This window comes from Phyllostomus hastatus, unplaced genomic scaffold (assembly GCF_019186645.2).
Source record: "Phyllostomus hastatus isolate PE091 unplaced genomic scaffold, TTU_PhHast_1.1 phas_contig_150, whole genome shotgun sequence".
Classification (NCBI taxonomy): Eukaryota; Metazoa; Chordata; class Mammalia; order Chiroptera; family Phyllostomidae; genus Phyllostomus; species Phyllostomus hastatus.
In genome coordinates, this window is record NW_025333611.1 from 38,441,440 (window position 1) to 38,464,440 (window position 23,001).

Here is a 23,001-nt window from a genome sequence, read left to right on the forward strand (position 1 = left end):
TACCTGCTTTTTAGAATTCATGTACTTGGAAGTTCTTGGGTTTGACACTTACAGATGGTTATGGTTTGCCTCTGTAATTGTGATCTTCTGCAACTTTCCGGTCTGCTGGCCATTCTGACAGGAAAAAAGGGCCGTGGCTGGGTCTTCTGTATGCTGCCTTTTTTGTTTGTTTCAGTGAAACCCTAAATCTGGGTTTGGATTTTTCACTTTAAAAATACATTATTATACCTATTTATTATGCAAATACATATTGCACATATTTGTGTTGCTTTTTAAATTCTGTTTCCTAGTACAAATGTATTTTCTGTAAGAGACAATATACTTTGGTATGATTGAGTATATATAAATCTGTTACCATCAGGCAGTTTCTTATATTTGTTCATAAAACTGATCATACTTTGAAAATCTCTATTTTATGTGCACCTGTGTTTTCATGTCCCTGCTAGGAAACTTTTGTCAAAGTAATACTGCACAATTATTGTTTTTTTATTAATCAGATGGTACCACATTTGGGTGGGATTTTTAGCAGTTGGATTCCAAAACTCACTTGCCAGTTACACTGCAGCACTTGGAGGGGCCTGGGGAGTGCCTGGCAGTTCTCGTCCAGAAGCTGCCCTCTGTGGTTGGCCCGCATTGAGAGGATGGGGGGTTGGGGGGGTTAATGTCTGAGCTCATGCCCACTGGGGTTCTGTGTATGGATCTGGGGGTTCCTAGGCAGGCCTCTGTTGTGGGCCCGTGTTCAGTGGTAAGCCTGCCCCGGCCCGGTGGCTCAGTTGGTTGGAGCGCCATCTCGGACACCGAAAGGGTTCAGTTGCTGGTTGGGGCACATAACTCGGTTGCAGATTCCACCCCCGGCTGGGGAGCATACAGGGGTGGGGGGCAGCCAACTGATGTTTCTCTCTCTCCCCTCTCTTTCCAACCCTCTCTCCCTTCTTCCTCACTTTCTCTCTCTCCCTTCCTGTCTCTTTAAAATCAATAGACTTCTCCTCAGGTGAGGTTTTAAAAAAAACTAGTAAGCCTAACATTGCTGGGAATTTATGAATCATGTCATTGCCCTTTGGATCTAATAAAATATAACAGATCTCTGTTACAAGATTATTACTTTATGTGGTTATCTGTGTTTGCTTCTTATGTAACTGGTTTTAGTTCTTTTCCCAGCCCGTTGAAGTCAGCAGATACACATTTATTGAGTGCCTGCTACACGCGGTATATAGAACCACCGTTATTTTGAAAGGGTTCCTCTGTAGGAACGAGTCAATAGGTAAAATCTCAGTGGGCTCTCATAATTCAGAAGTACAATTAAAAGTGTGTTGCATGTTGTTTTTAGATATGTTGGGAAAAGCGATTCCATAACCATCAGTGTGTGGAACCATAAGAAGATCCACAAGAAGCAGGGGGCTGGATTCCTGGGCTGTGTGCGGCTGCTGTCCAACGCCATCAGCAGACTCAAAGACACTGGGTGTAAGAACCAAATGCTTTCCTGCCTCTTAATGCAATTGAAGAAGGCTTATCAGGAGTCATTTTTTTCTTTTAATACTGAATGCAGAATTCTGCCCTCCTCCCTGGTTAACGTTCCCCTGGGTTAAGTTTTGAATTGTTTGTTTGCAGACCAGCGTTTGGATCTATGCAAACTAAACCCCTCAGATACTGACGCAGTTCGCGGCCAAATAGTGGGTAAGAGCTTTCTCATCTGTACAAAGAGATGCTTTGACAGAACCTAACACTCAACTCTCATCACTGAGAAATCTTACACAAGCGCTGACACGGTGATGTACTTCGAAGGACAAACCTCATGCAGGGGCCACCTCTTCAGCACTAAGAAGTTTGCTCTTGTGTGGTTTTTATTATTTTATCTAATTCTCTTCAACCTGTCTCACTCAGAATTGAGTTAAAATGACTCAGGAACAACAGCATTTAGAGTTATAATTTTAAATGTCATTTTAATCATCACAGAATGGATAATTCACTTGTCCATTGTGTTATCCAGAGGTAGATGGTAAGAATGGTGGCCATTTATGCAAGAACTGAGAAATGATTTCTTCAGGAAAACTCATCAGATATGTAAAAAGCAAAAGTGATTTCTGAAGACTTCTGTGTAATATGATTTTACAGAATTAGAGGACTGAATGATTTAGAATGGTCAAATAAAATGTGCTAATGTTCCAGAGGGTTGCCTGGTGCTAACTTCTCAGAAGTGATTTATCTGTTGAGTAGCCCATCATATCATCCACCCAGGTTTTAGTGCCATTTTAGGGCAACTCTGAAATATTGTGTGCTGATTGTGTGCATTGCGAGGAGTCAAGGAGAATGCAGTGTCTCAGCAGCACACCAGAGTGACCGCGAGTCTCTGAGGTATTGTCTCATGCAGACTCGACCCAAGATAAAGGAAGAGTGAGTGTGCACCCTAAAAATGATCATAATGAAAAACTTCTCACTGAGTGCTTCTCTGTTTGTGATTTCTTCTTTTCTTTGTGGAGGGGAAAATGAATAACTGGAAACAATTTTATAAATGTCTTTGTTGTTCATAGTAGCGACCAAGAATAAAATGCTTGGAGTCCTCTAGACTTTGCAATAATGAAAGAGCTCGCTCTGTCCTTATTAAACGTAATGCAAAGTCTCCATAAAGAATAAGGTGACTCAGAGGAAGTGAATATTGTGTTCTGTCATATTATGGAGAGTGTGAAAAACGTAGCACCTCATTCTGCTCCACACGTACTGGGCATGTTCCAGGCAGTGTGTGGTGATACGTAGCCACTGGAATAACATGCTTCCTGCTTGAGAGCGTAGGAATATGTGTGTGTATGTGTATGCACATGCCTTGCTTTTAAAAAACAGTATTGTGCATCAGTTACGCATTCGCAATGGTTCACTGTAATGACAGCTGCATAAAATGCCCCTGGATTTTAATGCAAGGCGTTCTTTTCTGTTTTAGTCAGTTTACAGACACGAGACAGAATAGGCACTGGCGGGTCTGTGGTAGACTGCAGAGGACTCTTAGAAAATGAAGGGTACGTATCCCCGTGGTGGCACCCGCCCCGCTCTCAGTGCTGCAAGCTCCTGTGCTCCGTGCTTGTCCTTCCGCCTCTTCCCGTGCTCAGTGCTCGAGATGCAGGAAAGGGCTTTGGGGTGCAGGAAAGGGCTTTGGGATGAAACTTGCATCAGTTCCTTTGTTTGTAAAGGAAGCTGTGAAGATGGGTGGGGTTGTGCCCAGAAGACTCAGGATCCAATTTAAAGAGGTTCCCACTGGCCAAAGATGGACCAGTTTGAGCATCAGTAAGAATTATAACTAATGGATTGGTGCACATCAAATCTGTTAAAGATGAGTGTTGTGTGTCCATTGTGACACAGGGAGAGAAAAAACCCCTGAAACACTTAAAAAAAACCCCTGAAAACTCTCATTGGGCACTGTCACAATTTTGTGATCCCCAGTGAATGAACAAAGCTGGGTGATAATTATGGGTAATCTGACATTTCCTCTTGGAAATCTGGGGGACAGGAGAATGAGTTGCCTTATCTCAAGGGTATGCAACCAGCACCAACTGGAAGTTGGCCCTCGGTAGAGGGTAGAAGACAGCCCAGTGTCTTCTCCAATACGTGCTGGAAAAATAAGCAGCTCACGAAGAAGGAAGGGAACCCATGAGTTGAACATTAAAACTGTAAGCAGCAAAGCCACTGAATGCCAGGTGTGGGCCTCACTTGGATCCCGACTGAGGCAATTGACCAGGGACATTGAACACTGGCTAGTGTTTGATGATCTTTAAAAGATTGATGTGCATTTCTGAGGCATGATGATGGAAAAAGTCTTTATCTTCTAGAGGAATATGCTGGACTACTTCAGGGCTCGAGGGGGAAACTGTTGGGGCTGGTTTCAGAGGTATTGCTTATAAGGGAGAACAGCCTATTAGCATAAATTGTCTTCACAGTTGCTCAGGGGGTAAAGAAGACTATATCTAAAGTCATTGCAATATTTTATGTAACCAGGAGTTTATTAAAGAGGAAAATAAAAAGTTACATAGAGTATTTGACTTTGACTTTAAATAAGGAAAAATCACATCTCATTTCACGAGCTCCTTAGAGTCCAAGGATGGTTTTTTGCAGTCAATGAGCTGTCTTTGTGGGTGAAATCCTGCAAGTGCTTCGAGGGCACTTTACCTGTGCCTCCCTTTGGTCACTGGTTCCCGTGAAAAAGTCTATGTAGATAGGGTGGGATGGATTTAAGAAGCTAAGCACTTGGGACACTGTAAGTTACTGAAGAAAAGCAGAATAAATGGTTGGGAGAGCACCATGCTGAAAGTCCAGGTCCTGTCCTCAGCTGGTGTGCCCACGTGTGCTGTGCTCTGCCCCTTTTAGAACCGTGTGTGAAGACTCGGGGCCTGGACGGCCACTCAGCTGCTTCATGGAGGAGCCTGCCCCCTACACAGACAGTACTGGTGCTGCTGCGGGGGGCGGGAACTGCAGGTTCGGGGAGTCCCCAAGTCAAGATCAAAGACTTCAGGCACAGCGACTTCGAAACCCTGAGATCCGCGGGTCCCTCCAGACGCCGCAGAACCGACCACACGGCCACCAGTCACCAGAACTGCCCGAGGGTTATGGTGAGAGAACTTGCCCTCTCTCCCCAGCATTCTGTGCACCGTTTCAGAGAGCTTTAAGTTTTCAGACACTTTGTAGTGACCCCTGCAGGCCCTAACGGGTGCCTACAGAGCTGTGTGTGCGATGGTTGTGTCCGTGTAAAGATGAGTGATGGGGAAAAAGATGATGAAAGTGGAAAAAGACAAATCTTGCTCGTCACGACTTTGTCAGCAATTGCACCAGTTTCCCAGTTTAGCAGTTGTGCAGACATTTTAGGTGCGTGCATATCCAGGAAGATCAGGACGGTGAGTGGGCTGGATGAGGGGGTTTCTGGTGCTCTGTGGTTTGAATGTGGAGAGGACAGGATGGGGGAAGACTGGAAAGAAGAGCTCATTGGACAACCGTAGAGGGAGAACCTAATGAAGGAGGAATGTGGTGTGGATGTGGCAGATCATACCAGAAGGGCGAGCATGTGCAGGTAATAGAGGTCAGGGGGAAGTCGGTGCCAAGGTGGTGGATGCACCAACCGCGGCCGTCCAGGGCTCTGGCTAACTCGCGCACTGCCGCCTGCATGTGAACCGGAGGAAGGAAGACAGGCCCTAATGCGTGCCTGGGGTTTGCAACCCCACTGCCCTTCCCATCCCTTTTCTGGGTGATTTTAAATAATGTTGAAAGGAAGGTTAGACTCTGTGCTCTGAGGACTGAGGGAAAACTCTCCTTGGGATTGAAAGTAACTAACTGCAACCCCCACTTTCCTGTACAGAACAAAGAACAACAGTGCAGGGGCAAGTTTACTTTTTGCACACACAGACTGGAGTTAGCACGTGGCACGACCCCCGGATACCAAGGTAAGTTTCTCAAATGTGCACCTAGGCCAGTTTTCCAGCAGTTGCCTGCATCCCCGACTGGACCCTGTAGGGTGGAAGATGTAAGCCTGGATGGGAGGCAGCGCAGAGAGTGTGCCTGCCTGCCGTAGGGTTTGGCCTCGGGCTGTCCGGGTGAGTCCCAGCTCTGCTGCCACCTCCAGGCCCTCCTCCTGGTCGGCGGCAGCTGCTGGAACACGAGTCCTTTAGAAAGCAGTCTTGAATCTGGAAACCAGACCATGCAATCCAAAAAGGCCTCCCCTCTTCAAGATGTGTTCAGTTTTTAAACTACAAATATTACTGGATGAAATGATACGGCATCTGGGATTTCCTTTGACTGCTGGGGTTGGGGCAGTGAACAGAGGGGCATGTCTGAAACGGGTTGACCAGGACGTGATGATTGTTAAAGCTCATTATTCACTACGGTTTCTTTACCTTTTTATATGCTTAACTTTTCCATAATAAAGCATTAGAAAGGAAATACAGAGCCTCTGCCACCCTTTCTTGTCTTCTACTTTCCTGTCCCTGTTGTCTCGGCCCCTTGGGGCCCACTTCTAGGGGAGATGAAGCTTTTCTGTACAATTCCTTCTTTGAGGCCGTACATCTGAGCCCAGGCCAGAGAGCTCACCTCCACCCCAGGACCGAGTGCTGTTTCTTTTTTCTTTGCTTTGCTCTTCTTTAAAATTAAAAAAAAAATTTATAATCGCATTACTACCTAATAAAATTTTTTAGTAATGCTCATTTTCTTTTTATTCATAATTTGTTTCATTAGAGAAAAAGCCTCCTGCCTTTGATTTTCCAGACTGTGTTGAAGTTAAGATTCGGCATCTATAATTAGAATAGAACTATTATGTGCAGATGGATTAGGTTCTCTTCAGTTCCCACAGTCAGAAATGCCAGGCTTCTGTACTAATTAGACAAGTGTCTTGGTCACTAGTGCTATGCTCCCAGACAACTGTGGATCACATTGAAATAATTAATCAGGAGGCTGAAATTAGAAACAGTTACTTAACAAAGCCAACTAAAGAAGGGGAATGCCTCTCCCCAATGCAGCAGTTTAGAACCGTGAGACACCGAAGGTGGGCTCCTACTCCCCCGTCAGCTTTAGAGACCGTGCACTGTCTGGGGCTTTTCACTCACCGAGCATGCCGCCTTTCTGGCCCGGGGAGCTCTGCAGCAGCGTTCTGCGCTCCCTCCGGGCCTGGCCCACTGCGGTGTGAGAAGTGCTGTTCCCCGTGGAGACCACATTCCCTCTCGTGGTTACAGAGTCTGAAAGCTTTGTGTTCATCTGGTGGATTTTGCTGCCACTTGCAGCACAGACACCTGGTTTCGGTGTGGGTTTGGTGTAAGTAGCATCGTGACTGTCCCTCTTAGCAGAACTGGGACGTGGCCCCATTGATAGGGACTCCCGTGGTTCCTTTTGCTGAAGTTTTTGGTTGTGTGCCTCTGTACTCAGAGGGACAAACCTCCCTGTATCTTCCATTTTGGCAGAGACCTTAACAGTGTGAATTGTGATGAACTTGGACCACTGCCGCCAGGCTGGGAAGTCAGAAGTACAGTTTCTGGGAGGATTTATTTTGTAGACCACAATAACCGAACAACCCAGTTTACAGACCCAAGGTTACACCATATCATGAAGTAAGACTTTTACACAATCTTTGTTGACTTCTTACATTTATCATTTAATGTTTTCTACTAATATTTTTCTTAATTTATCCACTCTGTTGTTTGTTAGTGGGGAGTAAGCACAAGCCAATCGTGGTGACTGTTCGGTGGTGGCTGCATGTTTACACCCCTGAGGTGGCCGCAGCAGCACTTAAGCCCTGTCTTGCTGCTGTTGCTGCTGTCTTTGTGCCCGCAGCCAGAGTGAAAGTCCCCGAGAGGCAGGGCCAGGCAGGCTCATCATCGAAGCTTCCACTTGAAGCCCTGTGGTGAAATGCGTGGCTCTCGAGTGAGGTGAGGAGAGTGAGGTTCCCTTAGTGCCCACTCGTCCCTGCCTAGAGAGGCTGCCGTGGTCAGTCCCTCTGCCCGTGCCTGTCGCTCCTGGCGCCTGGGACTTGGGCATTGTCTCGGCTCCCACGCTGTGCTCCAGGTTTCTCGTGTTCTCAGAGCATAAGCGCCCCTGTGGCTCTTCTCACTGACAGCTGACATTAGCAGCAAAACTCGGACGAGACGAATGCCATTTTGTCCATTGGCTGGTACTAGTACTTTTCTTTTACTGAGATTTTTCTTTTAACGAGTGGGTTTAGCAATCTGTTGGTTCTGAAAATGAGGATGGGTTACCCTCAGATTTCACTGAGTTGTTGGCTCTTGTACATGTGCCCCGTCCACTGCAGTCTGTTTTTAAAACGGTTCACGCCAACTCCATTTAATGCTGTCCACTGAAGCACGACCCCCAGCACGTTGGTCAGTCTTAGATGCAGACCAGATGGTGATGGACAGCGGCTGCTGTCCCAGTGAGAGCAGCGACAGTGCGTGACCTCAGCTACTGCTTGGAAGTGGGGTAGCTCCTGTGCAGTACCCTAGACCTGTGTTTGGGCTGGTGGTGTTCACCAGCAGCTTTTACATGTCTGTGCATCAGAGAGAAAAATGCCTGCTCGGAGTTCTGTGCGACAAGCTCTCTTCTTGCTCCCCTTGGTGTGGGGGATGTTGCTGGCAGCCCCTTGGCTGCTGCTTTTGGAATGACTTTGATGCTCTGTCCTTCTCAAGTCACCAGTGCCAACTCAAGGAGCCCAGCCAGCCGCTGCCGTTGCCCAGCGAGGGCTCCATGGAGGATGAGGAGCTTCCTGCTCAGAGATATGAGAGAGATCTGGTTCAGAAGCTGAAGGTCCTCAGGCATGAGCTGTCACTGCAGCAGCCTCAAGCTGGCCACTGCCGCATCGAAGTCTCCAGAGAGGAGATATTTGAGGTACGGGATGTAGTGCAGCACACAGGCAGAGACTGCGTTCATGTTCAATGAAGAGGTGGCGCGGCCCAAGGACTCGCCCGGACAGCCCTTGGTTTCTCAGGTGCTCGAAGGGGCCGCTCCGTAAGCAGTTTCTGCATTTCAGCGAGTCTTTCGTTCTGTTTGCTGTTTCAGGTGTTGAGTTTATTGCTCTGTGAAATGCAGAGTTTTGTTAGGACCGGTGCCCGTGTAACGAGGGAACTGTGTTTCCCCCGTGGTAAAAATGTAAAAAAACTCAGATGGTGTCCGAGGTGGAAACCTGGAGATGTACACAGAAAGTGCAACTAAGTCCTTTCTGTAAACTCCCTCATCCACGCCACACTGATCGTCTGTCCCGGCAGTCTGCCGGTCCCCAGAGCCGGCTGTTCTTTCTGCCGCGGCCTTGCACAAAAGCTGATCGAGCGGCACTGCCTGCTCCAGCTCAGTGGCCAAGCCTCCCCCTCCTTGTCTCTGCTGGAAACAGGGAGATCAGATGGTTCCTGGCAGTGCTCTGCCCCTCATGCGGCCCCTGTGGGATCGGGTCCCTGATCAGGCAAGACCCTCTCACAGACAGGGTCTGTGTCTCAAGGACATGATCATGAGGTAGAGGCCCCACTGTGTGGGGCCGTAGCCGGCTGGCTCTGTGGAATCCCTGGCAGGTGTGACCCGTCCCTGGAGAAGGGGACCAGATGAGAACTGAGCACAGGCTCTCCCTGGCTCACAGCCCCCAAGGGAGGCTGGGGTGCCCGGCTCCTCCCTGCGTAGAGGCCGTGCATGGTCCCCATGTGCAGCCAAGGTTGGACGAGTGGCTCCCCCGACGTGCCAGGTGGCCCTTTGAGCCGTCTTAGATGATCCCCAGGGTTAGAAGAGAGCTGAATTATTGACATTTTGCTGCCAGATCATTTCAACTCCACCTCCTCGTTCCCTCTCGGGAGGGCAGAGTTGGAATTACATTAAATGTAGAGCAGGAAAAGATTCTGAAGTGCCCTATCAGTTGGAAACATCCACAAACACTTAGCTGGTTCTACTCAGAACGCTGCCTCTGAGGGAGCACTGGGCTGACTACATGTTTTCTGCATGTTGAGTATGCTGCTTTACGTCTCACACAGACCCTTTCTTGCTTTTGGACTCAGTGGGAGTCGTGCGATTTTTCACTTCAGACGTAAAAACAGGCTCAGGAGCCTTTTAGCTGTCACTCCCTAGGGCTGTCTTCGTTTGGGCTGAAATGCACACAGTGCTCACAGGACACACTGAAGCTGCTTTGTGTGGGGGAAACCCACTCTAGCAGGAGGCCGGCCCTGAAGTCATGGGTGCGCGTGTGCCAGCAGCACGCTCATACCACTGCCCACAGGCGCCACGTGGCCCGGTGCACCTGCGTTTTGTTGTGGTTTGCTAGCCAGAAACCTGGGGGGAAGTTGATGAGTGTGGGGTGGGGCAAAGGTAGGTCTGCAGTTGAGAGGAAGCAGAACCAGCGTTTGTTCTCCCATTTTCATTTCTTAATTACTGTGTTTTCTGTATGACCCCCTGTAAACCTACTTTTGCCCCATGCAGTATAAACATTCTGAAAAGAAACCAGATAGACCTTGGCTTTGAATGAATGTTTATTTTGAATCAGGCTCCATTATCAGTACCCTTTCTTTTTTATTACATTAAGAATGAGAAAAGCTCTTCTCTCTAAAACTGTCACTTTGACATACAGGAGTCTTATCGCCAGATAATGAAGATGCGACCGAAAGACTTGAAAAAGCGACTGATGGTGAAGTTCCGAGGGGAAGAAGGTTTGGATTATGGTGGAGTGGCGAGGTGAGACGCTGATTTGTTCACCCGTTCCCTGCGTGGACTTGCATGTAGCTGAGAGGAAGTGTGTACAGAAAGAAGGTGGTTACCACCTCCCTTCTGTGCTCGTCTTGGAACAGCCAGGGCTTCAGATGCCACCTTCAGTGGGCTCCCTAGACCAAGCGTGCCTGAGCACACCGGCATCCTGCCCTAACCCATCAAAATGCCTATGGCCCTCACTGTTCGCTTACTTATTATAAAGTGAGGGTTGTGCTTCCACGTGCAGCCCCTTCTTCCTCCGGAATGATGGACCCGGAACCACGAAGGGCCCACTCCTGCTGGTGGCAGGGCGGGCGGCCCCATCTCTCCCGCTCCGGGGCTCCTGGGCCTGGGAGAAGGCGGGAGCGTCGCATTTGTGTCAAAGGAATTTTTTAATGAAACTTTGGTCAAAATAATTTATGGAAATAACTTTTAAAAATGGGCTATATAATAATGAAAAGCTTCTATTTCCTGTTTTACCTCTTGGCACCTTTAAGATAATGCTTTTTTTGCTCTCAATTGTTTATTCTAATAGCTATTTTTGTATCACCAAATTTATCAAATTCAGATATATATTGATTTCATGACTTATGGTCACAGACACAGGTGAACTGGATGGACTGATTGTGGTAAGGATCTAATTTAACACTCCCACTTTCCTGGTTAGTAATATCCATATTTTTAGATCTTCTATCGTTATCTTTGTAACTTTGCATAATGTGTTTTTGCTATTATTTTTTGGTTCACCAACTGGAGGCATTATCTCTTGACCTCTTATTTTTCTTAAGAAAAGGATAGTAATACTCCTGACTTCCCCTTCAGCATACCTTCCACCATTTCTGTCTCGCATTCTGTCACCTGTGATATTACTTGTAAAATGTCAAGGTTCAGATTTATATTCTGGTCCTGGCTGGTGTGGCTCAGTGGACTGAGCGTCGGCCTGTGAACCAAAGGATCACCAGTTCGATTCCTAGTCAGGGCACATGCCTGGGTTGCAGGCCAGGTCCTCAGTAGGGGGTATGAGAGAGGTGACCACACATTGATATTTCTCTCTCTCCTTTTCCCTCTCTAAAAATAAATAAATCTTAAAAAAAAGGATTTATATTCTGTTTTGTATCCAAAACTAAGTATCTCATGTTTGTCTACCTTTTATTTTTAAGAATTAAAAATCAATACACACTTCTGCACTGCTGGCCTTTCTCTACATCAATGGCTACAACCTCAGGGAGGTTTCAGTTCTCTTGTCACTCCTATTATCTCTCTTTTTTCTTATAAATCCTCACGCAAGAATATGTTCACTGACTTTAGAGAGTGAAGAAGGGAGAGAGACAGAGACGTTAATTGGCTGCCTCTTGCATGTGCCCCAACCTGGGATTGAACCCACAACCTTTTGGTGTACAGGATGGCACTCCAGCCAACTGAGCTGCCTGGCCTGGTCTCTTCTACTCTTCTCTTTGTCAGTTCTCCAGCCTCACTTCCCCCAGCACCACTCTGAGCTGCTGACTCTGCGTTTTTAACTGAGGAGTCTCTCAGCACCAGCAGACATCCTGTCAGCCCAGCTCTGCACCCGCCTCAGCAGGTTCCTGTTCCAGGGCCACCGCCTGGCACAGTGCGCCCCAGGCCCTTTGCTTCTACTCTCGGTTTGCATCTACCTCCTGTCTTCAAAACACCCCTTTCTCTTGGCCCAGTCTCATCCACATACGAATGTGCTGCAACGACTCCCTTCTTAAAAGAAGCAAACATACCCTCCACACCTTCCCTGGACATCATGTCCCCTTCCTGTCTGAGCTTTAAGGAGGCAATAAAGATGATAAAGCAACGGCAGTTCGAAATTCCAGGACAAACAAAAATGTGTCCAAGAATGCGCAACTCGCCGTCATAGCCCTGTGTCACTGTTCTGTGTGCAACAAAACCCCTCAGCGGAGCTGTGTGCATCCCTGTTCCTGCCTCCACACCCTCCGTTTCCCCTGACCCTGTTCCACACAGAGCTTTCTGCCCTTTGCAGCTCTTTGGGTCAGGGTGCCCACGAGCACATCTCCCCAGACCCACTGGTGTCTCCCCTGTCTCTGCCTCACCTGGTCTGTCAGTGGCGCTCACTCGCTGCTTCTCCAAACAGTTTTGCACTTGGCCCCTCAAACATCACATCCTGATTTTCTCTGTTTCGCCCCCAGGCCTGTTTCCTGTGGCTGCCTTCCTTTCCTTCCCTCCCTTCCCTTGGCCCTCCGCTTGCCTCCCAGCTCAGTCCTGAGCGAGGGCCCTCTGTGCCCTGGGGTGCACCTGCTGCGTCCCGCAGTGTTCAGTGCTGTCTGAGTGCCAGTGATGCGCCAATGTATCTCTCCCCTCAGCCCCACCCCTGTTTACCCAACTGCCTCTTGTCTCTCCTTAAATATTTTTAAAGCATCTTAGACTCAACAGTCCAAAATTTCTAACTTCCCCTCTCATACCAGCTCCTTGCCAGTCTTTTCTCACCTACCTGAACGGCCCCACTTGGTTCCTCTGGTTCGGATTGTGGAGTCACCCTTAACTGTCCTGGGACTTAGCTTACCTCCCAGTGCCTGTCCCAGCCTTGTGGTCCCTCTGAAGAATCCCTCCCTCCCTGCCCCCGCACCCTCCCCCCGCCCCCACCTCTCCCCCTCTGCCTCGCCCTTGGCTGCTGCTGTAGTCCCTTCGCTTACCTTCCTGCTGGCTCACTCTTCTCAACAGGCCGCTTCCCAGCAGCAGCCAGAGTGATCTTTCTAAACATGTAGCCAAGTCATTCCCCTGAACCTGAGCCCCAAAGGCCTCCCATCCCACCCGACTGCCCCACAGTGTCCGTGTCTGGCTGGCCAGGAGCCTCGCCACTCCGCTCCCTCCTGCCGTTCCTGGGCCTCTGGGCTGTTGCTCTCATTGTTCCCTCTGCCTGGAGCTCATCCCCAGGAAGTCACGTCGCTTGTTCCTCCGTTTGCTCGGGTCGCCCTCAGAGAGGCCTTCCCTGAAAGACTCAATAAACCCCTGGCGTGTGGTCCCAGGTGAGCTTCCTCCTCATGTCTCGTCTCCAGCAGACACAGGCCTGTGGTCTGGAGCTTGGTCTTGTTCCCGAAAGAGCACCTGACGCCCGGCGAGTGCTCGGCTCCATAAATGTCTGCCCAGTGAACAAAGCTGATTGCTCTGTGATTCCATCCCCCCACCCCATTTCCTTTCTTCAGTCTTTCTGAAATGCCTGTGACCCAGATTTTCGGTTCCCTGGATTGATCCTTTACGTCTGCCATTTTTTGGCTTTTCTATCCTTGTTTCCTCTCTACACGCCCTGCCCATCCCCACTTCTGGGAGATTTCCTCAACTTCTCTTCCAGTGCTTCTGCATTTTTTTCTTGTTTTTTTAAATCACCATAGCTTACTTATTCATCTATTTTTATTGTGATAAACTATAAAACAAAAGAATCAAGTGATGTGTCTATCGTGTGACTGAATCTTCTTGAAGGAGAATTCCCCTATAGTCTGTATGCCCTGTAGTCATTATATTTATTCATTAACTTTTAAGTTTGGAGTCTGCCGGGTACTAGGAAGACAGCTGTGAGCACAGTAACATGTCCTCTGCTCCCTGTACCCTCTACACCCCCTGTGGAAGGGGTTGTCAGTCTGATGTGATTCAGACAACAAAGAATCATACAAGCTCGTATGAACCCCTGAGCCTGGTAGATGCAGCCAAGGAGGACGCACGTTGTACACGGGCATGTCACAGTGACCCTGCCTCAGGGATCAGGGTGCCCGAGCCGTGGACGTCACAGTTCAGGAAAGACAGGCCAGCCCTCAGCCCTGCAGCAGCAACCCGAGCAAAATTATGTTCTGATGAGCATTATAACAAGGTCTCATTCGGTTTCTGGGTAGAGATGAGATTTTTTTCTGCAGCCGAAAGAAAAGAATTGAGAAGAGAAAAGTCATGATGTGCCTTCTGGTGCCAGAACAGAACCACTCTTCTAACTCCTTCTCCTTCGCTGGTTCCCCTGTATCCCACCCTCCTGCCGCTCGGTCGTTCTGAGCAGTCCAGGATGAGGGTGTGGAAAAATGCCTGCATTTTCCTAACCCAGCCCACGTGGGTGCTGCCGTCTATGGGAAGTGCTTTTCCTTCCAAGACTGCCCCGAGTTTCTTCCTTGGTCTTTTCAGTCTCGAATCTGGAAGCCACCCTTCTTTTGGCAGACGTGATTCCCATTTGCCCGCGGTCGCACGTTCTGTTTCCTGGCACGGCTTGGGCGCTCAGTCCCCCTCCAGGTGCAGACCTTCGCACTTGGTCATCCACGTTTGCGCTGACCACGCAGATCGGACTACTCCCACGCCCGCACGGTTTCCTTCACAGTCTCAGGATGTCTCAAGAGTTCAGTGTCTCAGACTGTTTCAGTTTGCCTTTATTTCTTTGCATGACTGGTATTTTATAGTCCTGGGCACACATGTAAATAGCTTGGTTTAGTTTGGCAGGAGCTCTGTTCTTCTGCATTTTCCAGTTACCGAGTCATGTACATGCCGATGGGCTGGGTGGCTTGCTCAAGTACCTTGGTGCCCCGGCAGTAGGAGCTGTGGCCCCAGCTCTGCCTCCTCTGGTTGGACCTTGCGCTGCCGTGTCAGCCCTCGGGTTCCTCCTCAGGCTCAGTGGGAGCACGCCTGTCAGGACAGGAGGGAGAGGCCAGAGTTGCATGCGTGCGCGCATCCTTTGCTCCCCGAGAGCCAGTCTGCACCCGTTTCCCAGAGTTTGGTTCCGAACCGTTTCTGTTCTCTCTCCTGCCAGTGTAGCTCTTTCTTCCCTTCTCACCTCTAGAACATTCCTAGTATGCCTCTTTCCCTGGTCCATGGTTTTGTGAGAATGCTTGCGTGTATTTTAGTCACTTCCTGTCTAGACAGCTGCAGGTCCCTGTCTTCTCAAATCCAAACCCCCAGACTTGGGGGTGAATCAAAGGACTGTCACTGGGAGATTCTGCCTTTCTAGTCAAGAGACTTTATAATAGTTGGAGTCTCATCTGCTGGGCAGTGCCTTTTTGTTCTTTGGAGTTTGATATATTGATTTGGTTCTGGTCCAATGGTTTTTTGTGAAATCTCTCTGTTTTCTTAGATTGTTCGCATTTGTGCTTGTCCTTTGCTATCTTTCTCAAGTCTCCGTCTTTTCTATTGGAAAGAGTAAAGAAATCCAGAATAAAATTTGGGGCTGCTACCTTAATGAGATGCATCCCTTTGAAAGGAGCGTGAACGGAAAGAGTAAAAGGCTGCAGACAGAGCAGCTGCCGGTGTCTCAGTGGGTGAGGTTCCCACACCCAGGCTCCTCGCAGCCTGGCCACCGCGGTCGGAACGTGTGGCTTCTATTTAGAGTGCTTTTTAAATTTGTTTTTGATTTGGGCTTTTTTTTTTTTTATCAATGTGTGGTTGCTGGGGGTTATAGCCTGCAACCCAGGCATGTACCCTGGCTGGGAATCGAACCTGTGACACTTTGGTTCGCAGCCTGCACTCAATCCACTGAGCTATGCCAGCCAGGGCTAATTTGGGCTTTTTTAAAATACAGAAATGATTCAAACATAAAGGAATTCAGAAAATAATTTTATTCTTATACACCCCATCCAGATTTTAAATTCTTACAATTAATATGTAAGTTTTAAACTGGGTTTTAATTATAAACATGGTAAGTGTTAATGGCAAAAAAAAGAGTTTAGTAGGACAAAAACTTAAGGGGAAAGACACTCTTAAACAATCTCTGCCTCTCTAGACTGTGAAATATTTTCTCCTTATTTAAACATTATTATGTTACAATTGATCAGAAATTTGAAAACTAGAAAGCAAAAGAAAAAAATGAAAATGCCCCAGTGCTAATTCTCAAGTTAGCTACTGTCAACATGTTAGTGTAAGTCCTTCCCATTTTTTGTGTGCCCTGCGTATGTGTTTTTTATGTGTGTGTCTGTATGCACACTTTTTAAGTAAAAGTAGGGTCATACTGCTTTGTATTGTACTTTCATTGGTTATAACCACACCATTAACATCATCACCTGAGCTTCTGATCTTTTCGAAGTAGCTGAGAAAACCCTGACAAGTAACTCTTGCCAACCACAGTTATTTCTGAGTTGAGAGCTGTTGGCATTTTGGCCAGAAAAAACATTTCTGATACCCTCAGAATGAGTTTCCTTTCCTCTAGGCTTATATTCCCAAGCTGTACAAACTGTGTTCTCGCAGCCCGGGGTTTGTACCAGTGCTGGCCTCTGCTGGCCCGGTCCTTTTATTATGATACAAAACTAGAAATTCGAGCACATATAAAATGTTTTGTTTGTGGTTGTATTGTTCCTAGGGAGTGGCTTTATTTACTGTGCCACGAGATGCTGAACCCATACTATGGACTCTTCCAGTACTCCACGGACAACATCTACACGCTGCAGATCAACCCGGACTCATCCATCAACCCTGTAAGTGTGAGTGAGCGAAGAGGTTGGGACTTCTTTCTAATGGGATTTCGGTTTCAGCCTTGGCTTTGGGTTTGTTCACTGTGGACTGACTCAGAGTCTGTGGTATACACAACACCGATTGGTAGAGCGAGCGCTGGGTTGAGATTATTTCCACCCACGTTCCTAGTGACAGAGGCCCCTGGGCTGCTCATGTGCTCAGCACTTCGCTGCCCTGCAAGGGGACTCTGAGGCGATGCTTGGTGGTCATTCTGAGAAGTGGCTCATGGTATCGAAGTCTGTCCTCCTCCCAGTCAAAGCCGGAATATTCCCATAGTGGCCTCTTTGGCTACAAAGTGGCCACTTGTAGCTGCGTGTCTTAGAGAAGAGTAAGTGGGTACAGGGGGGCAACCAAGCCAAGGCTGGCTCTCCTTCAGGGCTGTGTCCTGCGGTCACTGTGCCGTGCACATTGCAGCCCAGCTCCACTCTGCAAGCCTTCAGGTGTGACTGATTATCTGGTTATGGTTCCAACCCGAAAGTAGAAATATGAGAGGCTCCCTCTTTAGTTCAAAACCAGACAGCTCTGGCTGTGGCCGGTGTGGCTCAGTTGATTGGGCTTCATCCCACAAAGTGAAAGGTCACAGTTCGACTCCCAGTCAGGGCACACACCTGGGTTGTGGGTTGGGTCTATACGAGAGGCAACTGATCGATGTTTCTCTCCCTCCCTTTCCCTTTCTCCTTCCCTTTTCCTTTCTCTACAAATGAAATCTTTTTTTAAAACAGAGAACTCTGGTTTTTAAGTGGTTCTTTTACTTGGATTGTTCATGCTTATTTTCCTCTCTGTTCTTTTTCCCCTCCTTGACTTCCTCCTTTCCTGCAGGACTGTGTGTGTGTGTGGGGGGGGGGGCAGAGGAAGAAGGGGAGTTGCCCTTTTCAGTTTATTTCTTCTTCATGTATGGGAGTGGGGAGTGCCACCCTGCATGTGGGCACCGGCCCACTCAGGGGGCAGGGCTCAGTTTGATCTCTGCTGCTGCCATGTTAGAACTCTTAATAATTTTTGAATAAGGGATTCTGCATTTTGATTTTGCATTGGGTCCCCCAAATTATGTAGCAATTCTGAGGAAAAGGTGTTTGAACTAAGAGCAAATAAAATGTTGTTCCTTAGACTTACTGAGCTGGACACTCCTTCCAAGAAGCCGGAGAGATCCCGCAGCTACCTTCTGGACCCTTTCTTTAAATGAATCTGTGTTCTCTGGTGCCCCCTACAGGACCATCTGTCTTACTTCCACTTTGTGGGGCGCATCATGGGCCTGGCTGTGTTCCACGGACACTACATAAATGGGGGTTTCACAGTTCCCTTCTACAAGCAGCTACTGGGGAAACCCATCCAGCTCTCCGACTTGGAATCGGTGGACCCCGAACTACACAAGAGCTTAGTGTGGATTCTGTAAGTACTGCCTTGCTGTTCAGTGACGGAGCACTCGTCCCAGCGGACACAGAAGATGTTTGTGCTCTGAGTGTGAGTGTGTGTGTGTGTGCATTTGAGGGGTGGATGTGAAATTGGAGAAGAGAAGTAAAGAAACTAGTGTTTTGTGATCAGAAACCTACAAAAGTAGGTTTAACGAAAAATACTTAACTTAATTGACTTGTTTTCCTCATGATGTGTGTCCAGTTTCTTTTTGTGGACCAGTTCCTTTGTTATTTCTGTGAATTATTAACATTTGTGTTAATCCTGAGGCCTGGCATTTGGTTGGTTTTTGACACTGAAGTGTCACCAGTTAATCTCTAGAGGGAACGTGTCAAAAGCAAAATGAGCATCTCAGTAGTACCTTGTTTCAAGTGTTTTGATATGAGAAAGTATTAAAGCAAAATCAACATTCAGTCGCCTTATTTTAGAATCGTCCTGAACACTCAAAAGCAGGAGGCCCCACTCCATGGCGAACTGGTGCCCCCGGGCCGGTCTCATGGGAGGGAGGGTGAGCGGATGAGTGGACGGGAGTCAGGCCTCTCGACTGCACCCTGCATGCATCCCGGCTTGAAATGGGTCATCGGCGGGGGCCTAGGGACTTCATCCTGTAGGGAGTCTTTCACTCCGTTTCAAGAAATACGGCAAATTAAGGAGCCAGTTTTCACTTCCAGGGGCTTCTTTGAACTCCTGACTTGACAAGGTTGCCTTAGAAGGGGAATGGCGTTTCCTGGGTGTGTTTCCCGCAGGTGGACGTGCCTTTTCATGTCTCCCTTCTTTCTGCTTGTGGACTGTTTTCAAAGCAGCCAGGTGCCTTGTAAAGTCATAGGTGGGTGAAGGTACTGTTCCCCCCCCCCCACCCCCGCCCCATGAAAGGGAAAACAGAGTCGGGGACACACGTGGAACTGGAGCTCTGTGCCCACCTGAGGCGCGCCTCTCTGGGTCTGGCAGTCAGTAAACGCTCTGTCTCTCTCTGTCTTTCTACTGGATTGTTCCATCTGATGTTCCATTCACTGCTGGGCGGTGGCAAAGGTCTGACATCCGTCTTCTGTCCTAACTTCAACAGAGAGAATGATATCACCCCTGTCCTCGACCACACTTTCTGTGTGGAGCACAATGCTTTTGGGAGGATTCTTCAGCATGAACTGAAACCCAATGGCCGAAATGTTCCCGTCACAGAGGAGAACAAGAAAGAATATGTCCGGTAATGTTCTGGGAGCCTTGGTGGTCACCGGTGGGGATGCCCAGGTGCCCAGGGCTATTGTGAGTCACGGCTGGGTTCACGTTTGCTTGTGGGGACCCCTTTGCTGTGTGCAATTTACCTGTCCCCGCCAGCACTTGTGACCAGAGTCCCCTTACAGAAGAGACTTCCTGACACTGTCAGGTCAGCGGTAGGAGCTCTGCATGGGGGGGCCCTGATGGGACCAGGGCTGACCTGGTGAAGGGAGAATAAGAACCGTGGAGCCCCAGTGGGGGGCAGACTTTCAGGTGACCCCACCTCGTTCTGTGTGTGACGGTACCAGAGCACAGGAGAGAGGAGGCAGCCTAGGCTTTTCCTTGAGACCAAGGGAAAGGAGACCATCTCCAAGATGTCTGCTCCCTTGTAGTCTGTTCTCCCACCTCAGACACGGCCAGTAAGGGGCTGGTTGCTTACAGTGGAGATTTGGAAACACGGGCACCTCTGAGCTTGGGCTCCCGGGGTCCTGTGTTTTGTTTTCAACCACATGGTGCTTTCACATCTCGGCAGTTGCTGGGACAGGTCGAGTTAGATCCTGCTGCCATTTCTAGCCATGCATCAGAGTCCATAAGGCCCTGTGTGGTTTATTTTAGCCTGTACGTTAGGTCAGGCACTGCCATCTGGTGCGTTTCGAGGAGGCTGGGTGGGTAAGGAATTAGACTCAGCAGATGTCAGAACCTACTAATGGAGAAAAAGCTTTTTCACGAACCACTGGTGTTGCTTCCAACGTGTGAATTTTTCTTCCAGGTTATATGTCAACTGGAGGTTTATGAGAGGAATTGAAGCCCAGTTCTTGGCTCTTCAGAAGGGGTTTAATGAACTCATTCCTCAGCACTTACTGAAGCCTTTTGACCAGAAGGAACTAGAGGTACGCTCTCAACTGGCTGAGCCCAGCGATGGCCAAGGGCCCCACCGGGACGTGCGTTTTCGGTGTGCAGCCCGGCTGCACGGGGAGGCCTGTGCTGCTTCCCAGGGGCCCGGGTGCTCGGCGGGGCTCCCAGGCTGACGTGGGCTGTGAGGGCGAGTGGGGGTGTGTGAGCCCCTGAGGATGAGGCCAGGTGTCTGCTGGACCCAGGCGGCGCCCTGACGCTGGTTCCTCCAGTCAGAAGTAACTCGCCTTTAACCCCTCCCAGCTGATAATAGGCGGCCTGGATAAAATAGACGTGAGCGACTGGAAGTCCAACACGAGGCTGAAACACTGTGCTGCCGACAGCAGTGTCGTCAGGTGGTTCTGGCAGGCTGTGGAGGCCTTCGACGAGGAGCGGAGGGCCAGACTCCTGCAGTTTGTCACGGGGTCCACACGCGTCCCACTCCAGGGCTTCAAGGCATTGCAAGGTGACTGACGCTGCGGCGGGGCTCTTGGCGCCGCAAGTCGGCACTGGATACAAGGTTGGGGTGGCTCCCTGAGACGGCTGGAAGCAGCCAGACGGAGGTGCTGTGATCACCAGTGCTTGGCGCTGTGGCGGTGCTCACGTGACGGTGGCGGGCACTTCCTCCCAGGGGCCGAGGCTTCCCTCTGTAGCTCTGCTGGCCTCTTGGTTGCCATGGTCTCTGCCAGCTCCCAGCCCTCAAGGCTCTGCTCCCCTTTACCCACACAGAAATAAAAGTATTTGTAAATATGTAGGAGGGGCTGCTCCTCCTCTCCAGCCCCCTTTCCCAGCATCTCAGCAAGCCAGTGACGCAGCAGGCAGGATGCCACCTGGGGCCCAGGTCTTTGCAGCAGCAGTGGCGGTGGTGGCAGGTGCTGGCCAGCTTGGTGCCCACTCAGGGCTGAGTGTGGCATGACCTGGGTGAGATGGGGCCCAGAGAGCCCAGCGCCTCTCCTTCCTCTGCAGAATTGGTTGACAAAGGGAAGGGACAAAGAACAATAGGTTTGGGGAAAGAAATACAGTTTTTAAAATGTACTGTGGACTCATCTGGAGGTCCAGGAGAGAGGAGCCGGGCCTGAGTATCAGAGACCATGTGGGTCTTTGGCTCCTGGTGGCCTCCCTCGTGCTCAGCATCCTGGCCTGTACAGACAGGCTGCCTGGCAGGCTCACGTCTGGCTGGTGTCCATGCACCCGCTTGTCCCGGCCCAGCCGACCGGCCCGCGCTCACTGGTCTGGAGTGGAGGAGGGTGGGGAGGACAGTCTGTAGATGCCCCAGAGACTGTGCCTTGAGAGAGGTCGCAGGGCTCACAGTCAGCCACGAGCGGTGGGGAGGCCCCCGCAGGCTTCTCCCTGGCCCTGCAGTTTGCGGTATTTCAGATTTTTGTCACTCGATAACCCTGGCAGAAGGAGTAAGGTGAAGAATATGAATATGTTAAAATTTAGTGAAGTGAACTTGGCATATAATAGTGATAGCAGGTATATTTCGTGTATAAAACATGGGGAGCCAGCCTGTGGCCCATGGGCCACATGCACCCGGAATGGCTTAGAATGCACCCCAACACAAAGTCGTAAACTTAAAATACGATGCCATTGTTTTGCGGTCACTGTATGTTGCAGTGTATTTAATGTGTGGCCCAGAGATGCTGAAAGGCTGGGCAACCCTTTAGACTTTCCCTCATTTTGAGGGTGTCTGAGTGAGAGGAGTTACCTCTGCTCCGTTGGGTGTTGGCCGCAGGCATCGGCGTCTCTTACTTTCCCATCGCGTCTCTGCCTGGAGAGTTTTTGTGCCTGTGGACCTGCTTCTCTTCCACCCTGGCCTCTTCTGCCTGCAAGACATTTCTGTTTTTTTTAAATATATTTTATTGATTATGCTATTACAGTTGTCCCATTCCCCCCTTCACTCCCCTCCACCCTGTGCACCCTCTCCCACCCACTTCCCCCCCTTTAGTTCATGTCCATGTGTCATAAGTTCTTTAGCTTGTACATTTCTCATACTATTCTTACCTTCCCCCTGTCTATTTTCTACCTACAATCTATGCTACTTATTCTCTGTACCTTTCCCCCTTCTCTCCTCCTCCCACTCCCCTGTTGCTAACCCTCCATGTGATCTCCATTTCTGTGGTTCTGTTCCTGTTCTGGTTGTTTGCTTAGTTTCTTTGGTTTTGCTTTAGGTGTGGTTGTTAATAATTGTGCGTTTGCTGTCCTTTTACTATACATGTTTTTTTTTTTAATCTTCTTTTCTTAGATAAGTCCCTTTAACATTTCATAAAATAAGGGCTTGGTGATGATGAACTCCTTGAACTTGACCTTATCTGGGAAGCACTTTATCTGCCCTTTCATTCTAAATGAAATTTTTGCTGGATAGAGTAATCTGAGATGTAGGTCCTTGCCTTTCATGACTTGGAATATTTCTTTCCAGCCTCTTCTTGCCTGTAAGGTCTCTTTTGAGAAATCAGCTGACAGTCTGATGGGAACTCTTTTGTAGGTTATTGTCCCCTTATTTCTTGCTGCTTCTAGGATTCTGTCCTTCATTTTTTACCTTGGCTAATGTAATTATGATGTGCCTTGGTGTGTTTCTTCTTGGGTCCCAACTTTGGGACTCTCTGAGCTTCCTGGATTTCCTGGAAGTCCATTTCCTTTGCCAGAATGGGGAAGTTCTCCTTTATTATTTGTTCAAATAACTTTTCCACTTGTTGCTCTTCCTCTTCTCCTTCTGGTACTCCTATAATTCGGATGTTGGAACGTTTAAAGATGTCCTGGAGGTTCCTAAGCTTCTCCTTGTTTTTTTGAATTCTTATTTCTCCATTCTTTCCTGTTTGCTTGTTTCTTTCTTCCTTCTGGTCCACTCTATTGTTTTGAGTCCCAGTTTCC

General features: G+C 48.9%; 1 protein-coding gene across 2 annotated transcripts in view; it reads left to right on the forward strand.

Annotated features, from left to right (window-relative positions):
* The window catches only part of SMURF1 (SMAD specific E3 ubiquitin protein ligase 1), a 102,353-nt gene that overhangs the window by 73,600 nt on the left and 5,752 nt on the right, over positions 1-23,001 (forward strand). For both annotated transcript variants that reach the window (XM_045821340.1, XM_045821350.1), the window contains exons 4-16: positions 1,328-1,461; positions 1,609-1,674; positions 2,933-3,008; positions 4,351-4,592; positions 5,333-5,417; positions 6,924-7,070; positions 8,142-8,340; positions 10,055-10,158; positions 16,469-16,583; positions 17,828-18,006; positions 19,091-19,228; positions 20,009-20,129; positions 20,395-20,596. In XM_045821340.1, the coding sequence (XP_045677296.1) occupies positions 1,328-1,461; positions 1,609-1,674; positions 2,933-3,008; positions 4,351-4,592; positions 5,333-5,417; positions 6,924-7,070; positions 8,142-8,340; positions 10,055-10,158; positions 16,469-16,583; positions 17,828-18,006; positions 19,091-19,228; positions 20,009-20,129; positions 20,395-20,596 (1,808 nt within the window). The remainder of the gene's footprint in view (positions 1-1,327; positions 1,462-1,608; positions 1,675-2,932; positions 3,009-4,350; positions 4,593-5,332; positions 5,418-6,923; positions 7,071-8,141; positions 8,341-10,054; positions 10,159-16,468; positions 16,584-17,827; positions 18,007-19,090; positions 19,229-20,008; positions 20,130-20,394; positions 20,597-23,001) is intronic.